This window comes from Vulpes lagopus, chromosome 3 (genome assembly GCF_018345385.1).
Source record: "Vulpes lagopus strain Blue_001 chromosome 3, ASM1834538v1, whole genome shotgun sequence".
In the NCBI taxonomy this organism is placed as follows: domain Eukaryota; kingdom Metazoa; phylum Chordata; class Mammalia; order Carnivora; family Canidae; genus Vulpes; species Vulpes lagopus.
This window is the reverse complement of record NC_054826.1, coordinates 131,814,707-131,833,703: the sequence shown is the minus strand read 5'-3', so window position 1 is coordinate 131,833,703 and position 18,997 is coordinate 131,814,707. Positions and strand designations below refer to the sequence as shown.

At 38.7% G+C, this 18,997-nt stretch overlaps 1 protein-coding gene across 3 annotated transcripts in view; it reads left to right on the top strand.

Moving 5' to 3' along the window:
* The first annotated feature begins 5,266 nt into the window (after positions 1-5,266).
* The window catches only part of GPSM2 (G protein signaling modulator 2), a 49,707-nt gene continuing 35,976 nt past the window's right edge, over positions 5,267-18,997 (top strand). For 2 of the 3 annotated variants that reach the window (XR_005986633.1, XM_041747336.1), the window contains exons 1-2: positions 5,267-5,502; positions 15,975-16,278. Coding sequence is in view for 1 of the 3 variants with exons in the window: in XM_041747336.1 (XP_041603270.1) it covers positions 16,223-16,278 (56 nt within the window). In the remaining 2 variants the exon portion in view is untranslated. The remainder of the gene's footprint in view (positions 5,503-15,974; positions 16,279-18,997) is intronic. The other variant, XM_041747337.1, reaches the window with a different exon arrangement.

Genomic DNA, 18,997 nt, shown 5'->3' with positions numbered 1-18,997 from the left:
CTGCTCCATCAGGAACCTGTTTCTCCCTCTCCTTCCTGGTTGTTCTTTCTGTTGTTATTTCTCTGTCTCTCAAATAAATAAATAAAATCTTAAAACCAAACAAGACAAAACAAAACACTAAGCTTGGGCTATCTTAACAACCTTGCACATTGTAGAACTATGCACATTCAAGGCTCTCTCCCTTCTCCAGGGCACTGGGAAATGATCAAGGAAGTGCCAATATCAGCAGTGTTAACATCAGAGGGGTTTTCAAGTCATGTGGAAATGCAATAAAATTGCTACTATGTCCCTAGCCCCTAATATAGTGTTTAGCACATAATAGGTATTTAAATACATGTGTTCTTGAACAGATGAATGAGAGAATCTACAAGGCAAGAAAGAGCAATGACATTGGTTTATAGTATTATCCACATATTTGCCACTTACTGTGGTTATCATCTGCTTTCTGCATCTTTATCCAAGATCATTTTCCTTCTTGAAGGATAACCTTTATAACTTCAGTTAGTGAGGGTCTGTGATGGCAAAACCAGTTTTTGTTTACCTAAAAATGCCTTTATTTCAATCTCATTTTTAGAAAATATCTGCATTGGTTAAATAATTCTAGGTTGACAGTTATTTTTCTCTCAGTACATTCTTTTGGCTTATATTTTTACAGTTGCAAAGTCACCAGCTAAGTGTTGTTTCATTGGAGGTAGTCAGCTCTTTCTCTTGTACTTGTTACAAAGCTACTTCTTTGTTTTTGGTGCTCTGCATTTTCATTATCTTATGTATAAATATCTTTTTTCTTTTTCTCTTTTTAAAATCTTGTGTAAATTATTGTCTATTTTTCTTCTCATTTTAGAATTTTGATTAGATACGTTAGATCTTCTATCCTCTATGTTTCACTTTTATATGAAAAAATTAATTTGATTCTATCTTTCAGTTTGCTGATTTTCTCTTCACCATATCTAATCTGCTGTTAAACCTGCCCACTGACTTTCTTTCTTTCTTTTTTTTTTTTTTAAGAGAGAAAGCATGAGAGCAAGTGGGGGGTGGGACAGAGGGAGAGAGAGAATCTGAAGCAGGTTTCAGATTCATCCCCAGTGCAGAGCCTGAAGTGGGGCTCAGTCTCACAACCCTGAGACCATGACCTGAGTGGAAATCAAGAGTTGGATGCTTAACTGACTGAGCCACCCAGGCACCCCCGCCTATTGACTTTTAAATTCTAATTATTACATGTCTTCTTTTTTTTTTTTTTTTAAGATTTTACTTATTTATTCATGAGAGACACACAGAGACAGGCAGAGACACAGGCAGAGGGAGAAGCAGGCTCCCCACGGGGAGCCTGATGTGGGACTCGATCCCAGAATCCCAGGATCACGACCTGAGCTAAAGGCAGATGCTCAACCACTGAGCCACTCAGTTGCCCCTATATATCTTTTTTTTTAAGTCTAGAAGTTTTTTTGAATTCTTTTTAAAACCTGCCTGTTCATTTTTGGCAGAACTTTGCTCATTATTTATATTTTCAATCTTCTATTTAATTGCTTTAAATCTATTAAACATATTTATACTCTATGACTGTATGATTGGTAATTCCAATTTCAATGTCTTTATGAGTTTGATTTTGCTTTTTTCCCCCCACTAATTCTTATATAAGATGCCTTGTTTCTTTGTATGATTTACAGTTTGACCAAGAGTTTGCATTTCTTGGAATTTCTTCTGTGTAAATTTTAGGGCTTTGGATTAAGTTGGTGTCTTAGTCAACTTGAGCGGACAAAATATCATAAACTGGGTTGCTTAAATGAAACATTTATTCCTGACAGTTCTGGAAGCTGAGAAGTCCAAAATCAGGGTGCCAGCAGATTGTGTCTGGCGAGGGCCCATTTCTTGGTTCTTAGAGGGCTGTCACCTCACTATGTCTTTGTGTGTGAGGCTGCCCTTCAGGTCTTTTTTTTATAAGGGCACTAATCTCATTCATGAGTGCTCCACCCTCTTGACTTTTTGATTACAAAAGCCCTATCCACAAATACTATCACAATGGGAATTAAATTTAAACATATAAATTTTGGGGAGACACAAACATTCAGTCTCTAGAGGTGATTTGGTTTAGCTTTGCCAGTTGCCTGGGGGTACCATTAACCTGAAACCACTTTAAAGTAAATTATGTGTTTGAGTTTCAGACGAGCCAGGTAGAGCAGATTTTGTCTTTGGTAAAAAACAACAACAACAACAACAACAAAAAAAAATATCAGAAGAGATTTCCTCCTCTATTCTATATTAAGGATGATCATAGGCAATTTTCTTCTGCTGTCTTCTGGGAAAAGGTAGGAGGGAACTTTGAGAATCCTGGCTTATGTGTGAAGTCTCTTATTAGATTCCCATCATGGTAGGACCTGGCCTTTGTCTCTTTTTTTCATGCCTCATGAGACCATGATAACTAAAATTCAAGTTCATCTGCTTATCGATTTTTACTAGTTCCTAGCTTCCAAATAATGTTTACTTGAATGCTAGGTCATTAATAAATTTTCTTTTTATTTTTTTAAATATTTGAAAGCATTTTAGGTTGTTTTCAGTGGGAGCGTTGAACAGGGTATCTGGGTTATTACTCTTAGACATGGAAGTTTACAGAGTGATTTTCTTCCTTACTTTTTATTCTGAAAAACTCCAAATTTCTAGAAAAAGTAAAAGAATAATATGTAAATAGTGCAGTACAAGAATAAGAAATATTAAAAAAAAAAAGAATAAGAAATATATCTTTACCCAGGCCTAATTGTTAGCATTTAGTTTGTATTTCTCTCATTTCTCTGTCTTTTGGTGAACCATTTGAATGTAAGTTGCGGAAGTCATGGTTTTTTATCCTTAAGTACCTCAGGCTTGCATCTCCTAAAAGTAATAAAAAAATTTCCATATAGCCATAATTCCATGTTATCTCTAGGAAAATTAACAATAATTCTTTAATATCTAATATATTCTCTATATTCAAATTTCCCCAATTGTTTCTTACATGTTTTTTATAGTCTCTCATCATCTCTCTCTGATTTAGGAGTCTATCAAGACTCATGTACCTCCTTTGGTTGTTTTTCGTGACAATGACGTTCATGAAGAGTCTGAGCTAATTGTCTTATAGAATATCTGAAATTTTGGTTTTGTTTCAGAGTGTTCCTTTAAAAATACAAACAAATGAAGTTATTCCCATGTTTAAAATCCTCTCTGGCTATTCTAACATTTAGAAAATAAAGCCCACATTCATTATCCTGGTTTACAAACGTCTACATAATCTGGTGTGACTTGACCCTGTAAGTTCTTTGCTACCTCACCTCACTTAAGCCATAGTGGTCTTTTTCCAGTTTCTCAAACCCACAAAGCTTGTTCTCAAGTTTAAAGTTGGCTCCTTATAATTAAAGTCTTGGTTTAAATACCACCTTCTCAAAGTGGACTTTCTTACCTTGACCCTCAATGTAAAGTATCTTTCAATCACTCACTCTCACATCACCCTCCTTTGAATTCTCTGCATGGTACTTGTCACAACCTGATACTTTTCTTAGTATTTATTTTTATTGAACTCCATGAAAGCAGGGGCTGTGCTCTGTCTTGCTCCTTACTATATTCCCACCACCTAGAACAGTTCCTGACACATAGAATAAGCCTAATAAATACTTGCTAAATACTGTAATGAATAAGCTGAAAGCTGAGGGCTGAAAAAGGAGCCAGCCATTTAAAGGACCTGAGGGAAAAAAATCTTGGCAGTGAGAACTGCCAGGGAGAAGGCCTTGAGGGAACCCTGAGGCTTGGTGTATTCTAGGGATGGAGGAATGTTCTGTGTACTGGAAGGGAAGTAAGCTGGAAAGGAAAATACAGGAGAGTAGAGAGGTGGGTAGGGCAAGATGACTTAGGGCTTGGTGGGCAGTGGTAGGGAATTTAGATTTTATTTTAAATCAAATGATAAACCGCTAAAGGTCTTCAAACAGGAGAGTGACATAATCTGATTTATGCCTTTTAAAAGGAGAATTAAAAAATTAAGTCAACTTGAGTAAGATGGAGATAACTAACACCCGTGAAAGAAAATCCCTTGTGTACGAGAAGATTGCCAGGTTAGAAATAATGATTCATTTTGGACACGTTGAATTTGATACACTACACTTCCTTTGTGGTTTTCCTATCAACACCCAAAAAAGAATTTATGGGTGAGAAGGAATTATAATACCTACTTCTGAAACAGTACAGGCATCTAATTCAGTTGATGTTTATAAGTACCTGATATTAAAGGTAGTTGTTGATAATAGTAAGAGCTACCATTTATTAAGCAGCCAGCCACTATGTTAGCCGCTTAGCAAAACTTACTTCACGGAAGCATAACCACCACCTTCATTACCTGTGTTTTGCAGCTGAGGAAAGGGAGGCTAAAGAGGATAAGTAACTCCTTCAAGGTCAATCAGCCCACAAGAGGCAAAGATGCGAGTCAAATCCAGGTCAAGTTTGATGCCAAAGCTGTTATTCTGACCAATTTGCCAAAACACGTTCCCCCAGTAAAAGAAATGCTGCTTGGATTGCTGGTTTTGGCCACCATTCAGAGACATACTGAATCTGGGGTTTTCCCTGACACATCCTTATGCCTGCAGGAACATTTAACTTTCATTTCAGTGGAGAAATAATCTAATCAAATCCACGTTTGTGTTGAACTTGACACAGAGAGGAGGTGCACGGATGCCACCCGGACTTGCCCCGCTGTGTCTGGGACACTGGCCTGAAGCCGAGCTAAGTGCCACCCATTTTCCCGGGGACCGGCAACTCCGCAGTCGACACAAGTTTGCCGTCTTCACAGCTGGAAATGCCAGAATTGGGACAGGGCCGCAAGAACGGAGGCTGCCTCGTTCAGACTTTGACACGGGTCCCTCTTTTTTTCTTAAACATCCCGCCGATGCCGCTTGGGAAACTCGTTCTCCAGGCGGAACGGAGCCGTAAGTGCAGGACGCATCTGCTCTGAGCACCAGCTTTTAACGGGGTCTGGGCCAGAGCCCCTCTGCGCACGCTGCGCGACATTTACCGCTGCACCCCTCGGTGTCTGCGGAAAGACGCCAGGAAAGCCTCCCCCTCCGTCCCCACTTGATAGCAGGTCGCGGGCGGGCCTCCCCGCCCGGTCCCCGGCAGCTGGACGCGCAGCCCCGCCCCCCGCGCCCACGCCCCGCCCCCCGCGCCGGCCATTGGCGGGTCCGAAAGACGCGGGGCGTTGTCGGTTTGAATGGGAGCGACGGCAGCTGGGGCGCAGGCGCAGAGGGGGACCGGCGGGGCGGGCGGCGCCGAGGGGCCCCGGGCGGCGAGGACGGCCCAGCGAGCTCTGGCCCACGTGACCCACGGCGAGCGGCGGGGGGGCGCGCCTGCCTCCCTGGTGCCCCTGTCCGGAGACGCGCCCCCCGCACGGGCCCGCCTGGGGGAGGGGCCGCGGCCACCGTCCGGCGCCCGAGGCGGCCGCCGCTGCAGCCCCGTGGCGTCCGCCGCGCTCTGGGACTCGCCGGCCCGCGGGAGGTGAGTGCGGAGGCGTCCGAGGGCGCCCCGCGCGGGGAGCCGGCCGGGGGGCGTGTGTGCGCGCGGGGCCGGTGCGCGGGGCGGCGTCCCGGGGGTCGGCCGGGAGGCTGAGGAAACCAGAAGCGGGGAGAGGAGCCGCGGCTGGAGGGCGCGAGCTGTTTTCCTGTGGCGAGGCTTTGCAGGAGGGTCCCGCGTAAGAGCTCTTCTCCAACTTTTCAGAAATAAAAAGTCCGATAGGGCACCGCGACTCCTCACGCCTTCTGAGGGCGGCGGCGGTGGGCGAAGACCCCGAGCGCCGGCCGAGTCGCGCCGAGTCTTGCGGCGGCGGGCGGCGTTCCCGCGCGCTTGCCCCCGGAGCTGGCGGGCCGGCGCGCACCTGCGTCCGTCGCGTCGCGGTTCGTGAATCCGCGCCCGACGGGGCTGGTAGGCGGCTGCAAGACGCCCAGGTGAGCAGAGGACGTTAAGGCCCTTGTCTGAAAATTTGGATAATCTATAGACTATCCTTGAAGAGTTAAAAAAAAAAAAAGTGGGAAATCTGTCAGTCTTTGTTTTCATGGTTGCCAGTCGTATCCTTTTAACTGGTATCACTTGGACTCCGTTAAAGAAAACGGGTAAGGGTGGAAATTTTATTTGCCTTGATGCATAATTCAACTCTGCGCAGCGCAGAGCGGCACGAAGTCGCTTCTTGGCTTTCCTTTCTGTCGACTTGGGTTGGAGTCTGGGTAGCGTGTGTGGGCTCAGCATGCCACCCGAGCTGAATTTTCAAGCCGCCACTCTAGGAGGGTGCCCGGAGATTTCCGGTGTGATAGCCGCCACTGTGATTACCTCTGATAAAGACCACTGTTGCTTGGGTTGCCCCTTATTCGAGAAGCAGCTTCGGTTGGTTCTTCTGTTGCTCACTTGTGAACAAAGGGACGATCGCTGTTGATTGACCTGGGTGTGTGTGGGGAGAGTGAGGACTGGGGGGCGGGGGCGGGGGGCGGGAGGGCAGTGCCAGACTACCCCGCTCTACGTCTACGGTGAACTGGCAGGCTCCTTCGTGGGCGGGCATGTGCACTAGAAGGGGTGGAGCAGATACAAAGTAAAAAGTTGTAAGGAAGTGTTGCAGAGGCTTTGCCCACAAAATCAGCTTTGGCTAGAGCAGCAGTTTAGGTGTGTTTTCCAGTGTTATTAAATCAGACATGTAGTGTTACAAATATATATTTTTAGAAAGATTTTATTTGTTCATAAGAGAAAGAGAGGCAGAGACATAGGCAGAGGGAGAAGCAGGCTCCCTGCGAGGGAGGGGAGGCGTGATGTGGGACTGGATCCCAGGACCCTGGGATCACACCCTGAGCTGAAGGCAGTCGCTCAACCACTGAGCCACCCAGGCACCGCCAAATATTATATTATATTTTATTTTTAAAAATATTTTATTTATTCAGGAGAGGGGCGGGGGCAGAGAGAAGCAGGCTCCATGCGGGGAGCCCGACGTGGGACTCGATCCTGGGTCTTCAGAATCAGGCCCTGGGCTGAAGGCAGGTGCTAAACCGCTGAGCCACCCGGGCTGCCCAATATTTTAATCCGGGCTGCCCAATATTTTAATACAAATATATAAGTATAGTATATAAGATATGTCTTAAAGCCCAGTGTTCTCACTATTATAGGATTCTTTGCTGGTTCATAGTTCTTCTTCCCAGGCAAAAAAAAAAAAAAAAAAGTATGTTGCACATCGATTATGTCCAAGGCAATTTGCTTGGTGTTTTGAGATGACAAAAGAAAACTTCCTCTTCAGCAGATGTTCCTGAAGTTTTTGAAGTATCTTTCTTCTGTCTCCCTCCTCTCCCCTACATGTTGCTGCCAGTTTATTTTACTAACACAGATCCAACTTTGCTATTCCTTTGTTGAAAAAATTACAATATTAAATACAAGGCCACATACATATTCACAATCCCTAACACTTTAGTACCTTCTTAGACTTCTCTTTTCCTTCTCCTAACCCAGTGTGCTTGTCTTGAGCATACATTCTGTGCATTCCTACCTCCTTACTTCTGCTGGAGACATTTCCCTGTGACTGGAATGCCTTTCCTTCATTTGCCTAATAAGGTCTACCCATCCTTCAAGGTGCAGTACAGATATCCTTGCTTCTAAAAAGCTTTCCCTGGTCCTTTTTATTTAGAATCATTTTTCCCATATCCTCTCATAACATTACTGAACTGAATAAAAACATTTGCCACAGGATAGTGATAATTTTTGGAAGAAGACAAAGTTATATTTTCCTATACGGAATTCTGAATTCAAACTCTCAGTGACTCTTGTAGACATTTTTAACCCTTTTGCATTTGGGATTTATTTCTGCTTAAAATTTTGAAATCAGTTTTGCCTCTAATTGGGAGAACTGGTTTATTATCATTTACTTAACTCAAGAATAATGCCCAATAGAAAGGACTACTTCTATTCACTACTGAGTTTTTCATATATATATTGGTTTAAGCTGATGGCTGACTAGCATTGGTGGTACTAAATGGCTATATAGGCCAATATTCTCTCTTGATTGGTAACCAGTTTTTGTCAAACTTGTGTGTTCCCTATGGTTTTTCTTTTTTTTTTCTTTTTGACATAGTAATGTCTTCATAAAGCTATATTTATTTTGAATTAGTTTCTTTGAGCCCCTATTAATTGCATCATGTTTGTCCAATAATGTACATAGGCCCTAAAAAGAAAAACAAACCCATAAACTTCTACATATTTATTAACAAAAAGATTATAGATCAGAAGGGGCAAGTACTAATACATATACATTCAGAGGTTGGGGTGTTTTTGGTAGAAATTGGGCTTGGTTTGAATCCTCAGTCTTTTTGGATTGAAGACATACTCTTGTGGTCTCCTGGTTTTGTAACCTGAATAGTCATTTGGAAAGCACTGAAAATGTAATTGGGATTGATGAAAATGTAGAATGTCTTTTTTTTTAAAAAAAAAGAAAAAACATTAATAGGTCTTTTATAACTTTGGTATTGTAATATTTCTAAGTATCTGTTTTTATGTGTTTATAACAATCAACTACAAATCATATTTCTTACACAAGGGTAACTGAAACTTTTTCAAAAGGTTATTAATTTTACTAATGGATTGAAAAACTATCTAGGGCAGCCTGAGTGCCTCAGTGGTTTAGCGCCGCCTTCAGGCCAGGGTGTGATCCTGGAGCCCTGGGATCGAGTTGATGTTGGGCTCCCTGCATGGAGCCTGCTTCTTCCTCTCTCTGTCTCTCTGTCTCTTTCTCTCTCTGTGTCTCTCATGAATAAATAAATAAATAATCCTTTAAAAAAAAAACGTATTTATTAACATTTTATAGGGAAGAAAATTAACATTATTTTTAAACTCTAGGCTTCGGTTTGATGAGAAATAAAACTAAGTAATGGAGAAAAGTACTAATTTTATTCTAATAAACACACTCATTTAGTTGAACACACACACACACACACACACATTCACTCACTCACTCTCTCCATGCCCAGTATGGAGCCCAGTGCAGGGTTTGAATTATGACCCTGAGATTAAGACTTGAGCTGAGACCAAGAGTCGGATGCTTAACCAACTGAGTCACTGATTACTTATTTATATTTGTAAATATATTTATGTTTACATTCATATTTGTAAATATACATAGGTAATCTTGGGGTGCATGGCTGGCTCAGTCGGTAGAGCATGTGATTTGATTTCGGGGTTGTGAGTTTGATCCCACATTGGGCATAGCGCCTACTGAAAAAAAATAGTAATTTGTTGGAGCAGGACTTTTGATAACTGCTTTGTAGGGAAAAAGGAAACCAAGATTAGGGATGTTACATAAAAGCAATCTCCCTTTTCTCCTTGAAATTTTTAAGCAACTGCTTCATCCTCTTGAATTATAATCATGGAGGATTATAATTACAAAACAAAAGTTTTGGTGATTAGTGTAGTCACTGGCATAATTCAAATTCACTCCATGTATAACCTAAAAATAGAGCCCCTCTCTAGTTTGTAACACACACCTCCCCCTATGAAAAATCTTCTTTATCATGGGCTGCCAAACCAAAGACACTAAGAGTTTGTTCATGCAGTAATTATTATATCCATAGTACTTTGTGTAGAGACTTTTGGAAACTACTGGTGACCTACATTCAGCATTTCTCATATAAGTAGACTCATATTGATCCTTTCTCACTGTATAACAACAGTGAAGGCTTGAAATATTCAAATCTTTTTCTTCTTCTAGATTACATTTTGTTTTAGTATTTATCTAATTTGAATTTTCATATATGATTTATTTGTATCTGGTTATTCAGGAAGCATAGTTCATTGGACTCCTTAAATATAAATGTTTCTCATCAAAAAAAGAAGTTTGGGGATCCCTGAGTGGCTCAGTGGTTTGGCTCCTGCCTTTGGCCCAGGACGCGATCCTGGAGTCCCGGGATCGAGTCCCGCATCGGAGCCTGCTTTTTCCCTCTGCCTGTGTCTCTGCCTCTCTCTCTCTCTCTCTCTATCATAAGTAAATAACATAAATAAATAAATCTTAAAAACAAAACAAAACAAAAAAAGTTCATGCATATTTAGTTGTTTAGAGTGGTAAGCTTTTATGTATAAACTTTGAAAACATGAAAAGGAATTTTTCTTGTATATTGCTAAAATTGTTTGGATCATACTACTCTGAAGTGGTTGCATTTGTTGTTTTGACATTTCTAAAGGCCATGGCTCTAGATCTGATTTTTTTTTTTTTAATCTGCCAAGAATAAAAATGAGAGTTTGAAATTAATAGTATCTTTAGTTTGCATGTATTTGATATCTTTCATATTGGCCTTTGAGAATTAATTTCAGATACACTTGGAAACCCTTCTGACTGGTGGTATACTTTTAAGATATAGATTTATTGGAATCTAGAACCATTAATCTATTCTTTGAATTTTATTCTATTTATTTAGCTAATAGTCACAGACAGCTTATTAGAAAGTTTCTGTAATAAAATACGTGTTTTAGTTAGCAGTTTCACAGTTATGCTTCTTTTCTAAACATACCTGGCCTAACATCTCACAGACTAAACTTTGATTGTTGCACACATAAAGATTAGCAATAAATTAAGACTTGACCTTAATTGGAGTACATAATTTAGGATTATGTATTTGCTTAAGGAAAACTTTATTTATACAGTTTTTAAAAATTAATTAATTAATTTAGGGATCCCTGGATGGCTCAGCGGTTTAGTGCCTGCCTTTGGCCCAGAGCCCGATCCTGGAGACCTGGGATCGAGTCCCATGTCAGGCTCCCGGCATGGAGCCTGCTTCTCCCTCCTCCTGTGTCTCTGCCTCTCTCTCTCTCTCTCTCTATCATAAATAAATAAATCTTTAAAAAAAATTTTTTTTAAAAATTAATTAATTTATTCATGAGAGACACACAGAGAGAGAGGCAGAGACACAGGCAGAGGGAGAAGCAGGCTCCATGCAGGGAGCCTGACATGGGACTGGATCCCAGGTCTCCAGGATCAGGCCTTGGGCCCAAGGCGGCGCTAAACCGCTGAGCCACCCAGGCTGCCTATTCATACAGTTTTTATAGCATAACTTGGTAAATTTGCATTTCTCCAGAATGATAGAGAATAGAATAATCTGCTTAACTAAGCACTATGATTGTTTATTTTATTATTTTGGGATTATGGAAAGTAATTTACATTTGCTATGTATGACAGTTGTTAGAGGATACTAACTTCATGTTCAGCATTATACGTGGGTATTCATGGATATACGCATATACATAGGCTTGATCTATCTTTAATTCAGAGTATTATGTAAAAATTTGGTTATATTACTGGCTTAGAGATTGAGTATGTTGAAAAAAGGATCAAAACTATCATGCATTGCTTTAATTTTTTCTTTCATTGTATTTATTTCTTAATTTTGCCACTGACTTATTGGTACTATAAGAAAATTTTATATATATATATATATATATATATATATATTTTTTTTTTTTTTATGATAGTCACACAGAGAGAGATAGAGGCAGAGACACAGGCAGAGGGAGAAGCAGGCTCCATGCACTGGGAGTCCGATGTGGGATTCGATCCCCGGTCTCCAGGATCGCGCCCTGGGTCAAAGGCAGGCGCTAAACCGCTGCGCCACCCAGGGATCCCTGAAAATTTTAATTTAAAGATGCACAAAAATTCAGAAATGTCAGTCACTCAATTCTACTTTTTTTTTTACCTCTCAGATTCTTTCCCACTTATCAAATTTTATATGATTTCAAATGATCTCAAGTTTGATATCTTTATTTTTTTCAGCTATTATTTGTGAATATAGCACTTTACCAAGTACAAGTTTAATAGAAGGATTCTGCTTTTTCCCATTTGAAGGAATAGCTTATTTTCTCCTCTTGGAATTATCCCTCTTGCAATCCAGTTTGTCGGTCACTGTGTACTACTGCTGTTCCATCTATCTTGAAAACTGGAAATCTTTTAAGTTCTCTGTTAACTGCTTGACCTTTGCCTCTCACATCTAGTGAGTGGGTGTTGTTTTTCATTTCTCTTTAGAAACTCCTAGCAAGATTACTTAAGGACCCTGCCATTTTTGAGTCTGATTTCCCTTGCTTCAAGCACTAATTTCCGACATCAGTCATATACTCTGATATCAAAATAATTTTTCTTTTAGTTGGCTCCTTAACACCTGCCACACTAAAACCAAGCTCCGAACTTTTCTCCCTGTTGGACTTTGTTCTGGCATCCTTCTTTATGACTCCCATTATTACTACAATGTGTATTTGTTGTTATAACCTCTACTCTAAGTCTAATATAAAAGATCTTCATTTAAAATAAGTTCTTGATTCTTCCTCCATATTTATCCCTGCTCACATTGATAAAGGGCTGTTGTATCTGACTTGAAACACTACAACTGAAAGGGATTAGGGGAATTTGTTGTACCTTAAAGGGAATTATTAAGATAAGAAAAGCTTAAAGAATTTAGATCATCTAATCTGTACGCAAGAAAAGTAAGTTATATTTATTGTTTATGGAGATACTTAAAGAATAAGACCAGAGATTATTGGCACTTAATTTGGATAGTTTGGATAAATTGAAAAGACAAAAGATTTACATGTAACTGTGTATCCCCCATCACTTAGTTTGCAAATATTTTACTGCCAGTGGAGTAAAGCAAGGCTAGGATTTATTTACTCTGATTCCATACCTTGGACAGTGCCTAGTCCACCTATTTTGACTTCCTAATCAGGTAATTAAATGTGAGGCAATTAGTGATATACCATTTTATTTTTCTATATGCTTTTATCAGTTTCTAGCATATTGAAAAAAATTACTTCTTTCTCTTTATTTCTCTGTGATCAGACCGAAAGATGCTGAGAGTTTTTGTTAGCAGTGAGGTTTTGGGAGCACTGTTTTTTAAAACTTGGAAGGTGTTATTAAGGACATATATTTCCTTGTAAATTACTAGTTATAAGTCTTAATGGAGATTGGAGATTAAATTTGATGACCTCTTTTTTTTTTTTTAATTTGATGACCTCTTAACGTTCTTTCAAACCTATAACTTCCATTTCCTGGTCTTGTTAAATTTTCTTATCCTAGCAAACATAATTTAATATTTATTGCAGATTTTATTAGTGTACACTGGTAATATATAAACTATATGTTAAATATGAAGTGGGTTTGTTAACTCTGATGTGGTACATGAATGAACAGTGGTTACTGAATTGTTTAGAGAATTCTTGCAGAATTAATCATTGGATCAAGAATCGCTTGTTAGTTCAGTGAATAATTATAAGAAATGCTACTTTGTTATGGAGATTGTAATGTAAGAGTGACTTGTTTGGGATACACTTCTTCTGAGAACTGTAAAACCATATTACAAATTGCCCTTATTGTAATGGTGGATAGTAATATATCTTCTTGCTTGTTTTAATTATTTTTAAAATGTTTCTCTACGCAGTTTTAGGTAAGGTTATTTCACAACTCCAGTGATAGACATTTGTTAATTTTACTCCATATTTACATTTTAATCAGTATGGAGTTAGCATATTTTTTATTGATTGGTAAAATTTAGAATTTCATTATGATATGGATGAAAAAATATTTCAGTTAAATTGTAACTTAATTTAATTCAAAGTTAAATTGATTTTAATATTTCACCGTCTACCCCATTTTATAAATAACAGCCTAAACCTCAACATGGGTAGGGGAAGAACTTCGGTTGACAGTTTAGCTGTTGTATAATCTAGATGTACTTTGAAGGTACTGCTATTAATATCTACACTAATTCTCCTTATAGTGTTGTATTTATGAAGGAGGCACAATAGAATTCTGAGTAATAGAAAAAGATTTGTTGGATTAATAGCTGCTACCGTATCTTTTCAGCCTTTCTTAAGACACTACTTCCTTTGTTGGAATGGACAAGGGAAGAGATAAAGGGATGTTTTCTGTTTTTTATGTGTCAAACTGGTTATTAATATGAAAATCTCATTTGCCCTGGGAAGCTTGTCTATATTCCCGAGGCTGGTCCTTTCCACCTTCCTCCTCCTCACAGGTCCTTTATGCTCTGTTCCTTACTAACCTCTCTCTAACTGTACTTGATTAACAAAGTAGTGGGTGTGTGTGATTTAGAGTCTAGTTTATGTTTTAGCTGAAGTATTTAAAAGGATGGTTATATGGCAAAGGAATTAAGCTTATTGGATGGCAGCAGAAGGGAAAAATGGGAAAAATGGAAAGATTGCTCATAGCATGGAACAGATTTCTAAAAGGACTATTCAAAATTAGGATTAGCCAGTTTGGGACCTTTCTGGGAATGCTGTAGTAAAATGTTAGACTAACTGACCTATAGGGTTGTTTATAACACTGAGATTCTAGGACTTAATAATTGTGTGTGTGTGTGTGTGTGTGTGTGTGTAAACTGTATCTATTTATTTATATACACACATACATATGTTTTACCTTATTTGTTTCTCTCAACTGTTGCCTTAGAAGTTATAGTTTATATCTGATAGCCTATAGTTTCTCTGTAATATATCTGGGTATGGGATTCATTTTCATTTTTCCTGTTTAGGACTTAGTGTGTGCTGCTTCAGTCTGCCAATTTAAGTCCATCTTCACTTCTGAAAAATTCTCTTTATCACTGAAGATATTTTTACTTTTCTGTTTTCTTTCAAGTACTGTAATCAGACCTCTGTCAGAGCCTCTCATTTTGTCTTCCTTTTCTCTGAACTGCTCTAGTATTCATCTCTTATCTCTTTGTGAAGGTCTGGATAATTTCTTCAGATATTCTTCTAATTCACATATTCTCTCTTTAGCAGGTTATTAATACCAATGTTCATACCATCACTTTAATAGTAGTAAAAAAATCCAAAAAACTACAATCCAAATGCCCATCAACAGAATAAAAAATATTTGGTATTTAATGGGATATGACACAGTAGTGAAAATATGCAAACTGTAGCTATGTGCAACAAGTGAGACGAATCTCGAAAACATCATGTTAAGCAAAGCCATACAACACTAAATCATATAATTTTTAGACTGATGGATTGTACCATAATTAGCAATGGAATAATGAACAAAATTCAGTTTAGAGACTACCTTAGAGGGGAAAGGAAGGTGTGATTGATTAGGTTGAGGCACCCAGGAGACTTCAGAGGCAGTGATAATGTTTTTTATCTTACACTGGGTGGTGTTATATACATGTTTGTTGTGTCATTCTACTATACACATATTTTCTAAATTTCTTTTGTACCTACTCAATATTAATAAAAACATTTTAAAGACCTTAAAAAGTAAGAATAAGGGCAGCCCTGGTGGCTCAGCGGTTTAGCGCCTCCCTTCAGCCCGGGGCGTGATCCTGGAGTCCCAGGATCGAGTCCCATGTCGGGCTCCCTGCATGGAGCCTGCTTCTCCCTCTGCCTGTGTCTCTGCCTCTCTCTCTCTCTCTCTCTCTCTCTCTCTCTGTCTCTGTGTGTGTCTGTCATGAATAAATAAATAAAATCTTTAAAAAAAAAAAAGTAAGAATAGAATATACTCTGAGAGCAAATGAATACAAAGTATAACCTAATTATCAGCACAGATACCTTTGAAGGAAGAAGTTTAAAGTTTGGAATTGGCTTGTTCAAATCATTACAGAATTCTCATTTTACCTCTTATAATAGCAATTTTTAAAAGCTTAAAGAATCATAATTTTCTCTTTAGATACCCTAATACATTCTTCTATATTGGTTTATAATAGAAAACATTACATAAATGATTGTATTTTAAAACGATTTTAAAAATAAGGTACAGGTCCCAAATAAATGTAATGTATTCACATCCTTATTTAGAAGCTTTGTGGTGACAGTTAAGCCCTCTGCTGTTTTTCTTCTGTGATTGATATGACAGCAGTCTATGGAGTTAGCTGTGTGATTATGTACTACAGCTTGGAATTACTTTAGGTTATTATTTGAAAATAGGACTTCAAGCAAGGCATCTTGTATTCCTTTTGCAGAAATTTTGCTGAAGTGCTGCTGAAAGGGCCAGAGATGCAAGGATTTGGGACACATTTTGAACCTTTAAGCTGTCTGACATTGACCTCCTTTCATTATTAATAAAGAAGAAGCAGGAGCTTAGGATGTATTAACACCAACTCATTAATATACTAACCGGACAATGTTCTGCAACAATTCTACATTGTAAAGAACTGGATTGGCACAAAATAAAATAATTTCAATTTTACTCAACTTATAATATGACTCGATGGAGGAAAATTTGATAAGCATGAGGGAAGACCATTCTTTTCATGTTCGTTACAGGTAAGACTACTGCTTTCTTGGTGGCTTTTAATCCTTATATAAACATGTATGTAGCTCTGATCATTTCAAATTTAAATTTGAATATATTCAAAATAAACTAGCCTTAATATCTCCTGTATACGATATTTTCTTTTTGTTGTGGTGGTTGTAAGGTTTTATATCCTTTCTATAGGAAAATGGTGGTAAAAACTAATTATATGTTATAGTTTATTAATGTTTTATGGAAAAATTTATGGATAATTTATATTTTGTAACTGTTGTAATGCAAATATAAAAAATATATTTCTAAATGTTTGGGGTAAAAGATGGAATGTAATATGTCAGATGAATGACCTAATTTTTGTGTTTCAGTTTTTAATGGTGATCTTTTATAAATAAGCTTTTTAAAAAGTGAGTAACATTGAAATGGGTGGATACTTTCTAAACATAAACTAATAGCCAGTTTAATATTTAGTGATAAAATGTTAATGGCCTTTTGGATACATTTAGGAACAAAGCATTGGGGCGCCTGGGTGGCTCATTGATTGAGCATCTGCCTTTGGCTCAGGTCGTGATCCTAGGATCGATTTTTCCTCTGCCTGTGTCCCTGTCTCTCTGTGTGTGTCTCTCATGAATAAATAAATAAAATCTTTAAAAAAAAAAAAAGGAAAAAAAAAGAACAAAGCATTGATAACAGCATCATTATCTTTTTTTAATTTTTTAAAGATTATTTATTTATTTATTCATAGAGATGCAGAGAGAGGGAGAGAGGCAGAGACACAGGCAGAAGAAGCAGACTCCATGCAGAGAGCCTGACGTGGGACTCGATCCAGGGTCTCCAGGATCACGCCTTGGGCTGCAGGCGGCGCTAAACCGCTGCGCCACCGGGGCTGCCCTCAGCATCATTATTTAACATTTATTCTAGAAGTTCTGGTCATTGCACTAAACTGTAAAATGAACGTAAACCTAAATATTGGGATGGAAGGCATGTGATTGTTACTAAGGTGATTAGAATACTAATTGATACTAATATATTCTTTATCAAAACTGTTATAAATTAATATTAAATAAACATCAGAACTTGCAGCAACGAGTAGTATTCAGCATCTCTAATAAGTTGAAGGTGTTGGTTGCCAAATCTTAGATATCTTAACACATGTTTAGGAAGTAGATTTGTTGGAGCACATGATTCATGTTAGGGCAAGGTGCCACCACAGAAGTCCATATAGGTAAGATGAGGGTATTTCTATTAAAAAAAGGAGGGGGCACCTGGGTGGCTCAGTGGTTGAGCGTCTTTGGCTCAGGTCATGATCCTGGGGTCCTGGGATCAAGTTCTGCATCGGGCTCCCTGCATGGAGCCTGCTTCTCCCTCTGCCTTTCTCTGCCTAGCTCTCTCTGTGTCTCTCATGACTAAATAAATAAATAAAAATCTTTAAAAAAAAAGTTTTGAATAGAAGAAATGGAAGATATTCAACATAATTAAAATGAGCTTTTAAAGGCCTTCTCTCTACTCTCTTGGGCATAGTTCCAGAAACCTGGAAGTTATCTTATGTGCTTTTTTTTCCCACTTACTCTCTGTATCCAGTGTGAAGCCTTGCCAGTTTTACCTCCTAAATGTTGCTCAGATTGACCTATCCACCTGGATCCTCCCTGTCACTGGTATAGTTTAGGCCCCCATCATCTTCCATGTAGACTCCCTCCATTCTCCATTCTTGTCTTTTAGAATTCATGTTTTTAATTTGCCGCTAGAGAGCTTAGTCTAAAAACACAGAGCCAACTGTGCAAATTCTGCTTTATCGCTATGGTGGCTCATTGTCATCAGTAGGGCAGAGCCAGGCTTATCATATATACAAGATCTTCCATTTTCTAGCCTCTATATATTCCTTTGTCCTTACTTTCTCCAGTCTTCACGTTGTACTTTGAGCTCTGCTTCCCTGTACATGTCTTGCTGTTCAATGTCTCTGTGCTTTTGCTCATGTTGTACCCTAGGACTTGTATTATCTACTCCTGGAAACCATTTCTAAATGTGATTGTTTGACTGTGTGCCCTCCCTGTGCTCACGTAACATCCTTTGCATATTTCTTCCTTTGCATCAACTATATTAAAATTCATTGTATTTCTTTATATGTTTGTCTCCTTCTTGACTACTCCCTTCCTTGACTATTAATTTCCTTAGGGCAGCCACAATGCCTAGCATGTTTTCTGACTCATAGTACATGTTTGATGGAATGTCCATGTAATTCCATTGGACAGAACTATCGGATACATTTTATCTGTCTTACTAAACATTTTTTTTTTTCTTACTAAACATTTTTAAGAGTGATATACTTCTTAATACTGTAAGAGCAGCAGGTAAGGAGGAGTGGATTATACCTCTGCCTGTAGGAGGGTCTTAGATTTGTCCTTTTAACCTGATAGGTCAAAACTATATAAAACATAGTTTATATATTGGTATAGTACTTCACCAAAAGGAACTTTAAACTCTGTAACTATTTTTAGTAAGAATATGCCAAACTCTGACTACATCAGTGCTCTCAGATCAGCATTCTGAATAATGACTGGATTGTTATATAATTGCAGGTAATATTTTGTATCTTTTATGTTAGGAGTCCTGGCCTAGTATAAATTATTCTTCTCCTCTGGTAAACAGGTAGCATGTTATGTGGTATCCATATGGTTCTTTGATTGTGGCAAACAGGTAGCATGTAATGTGGTATCCATGTGGTCTTTTCCATATGAT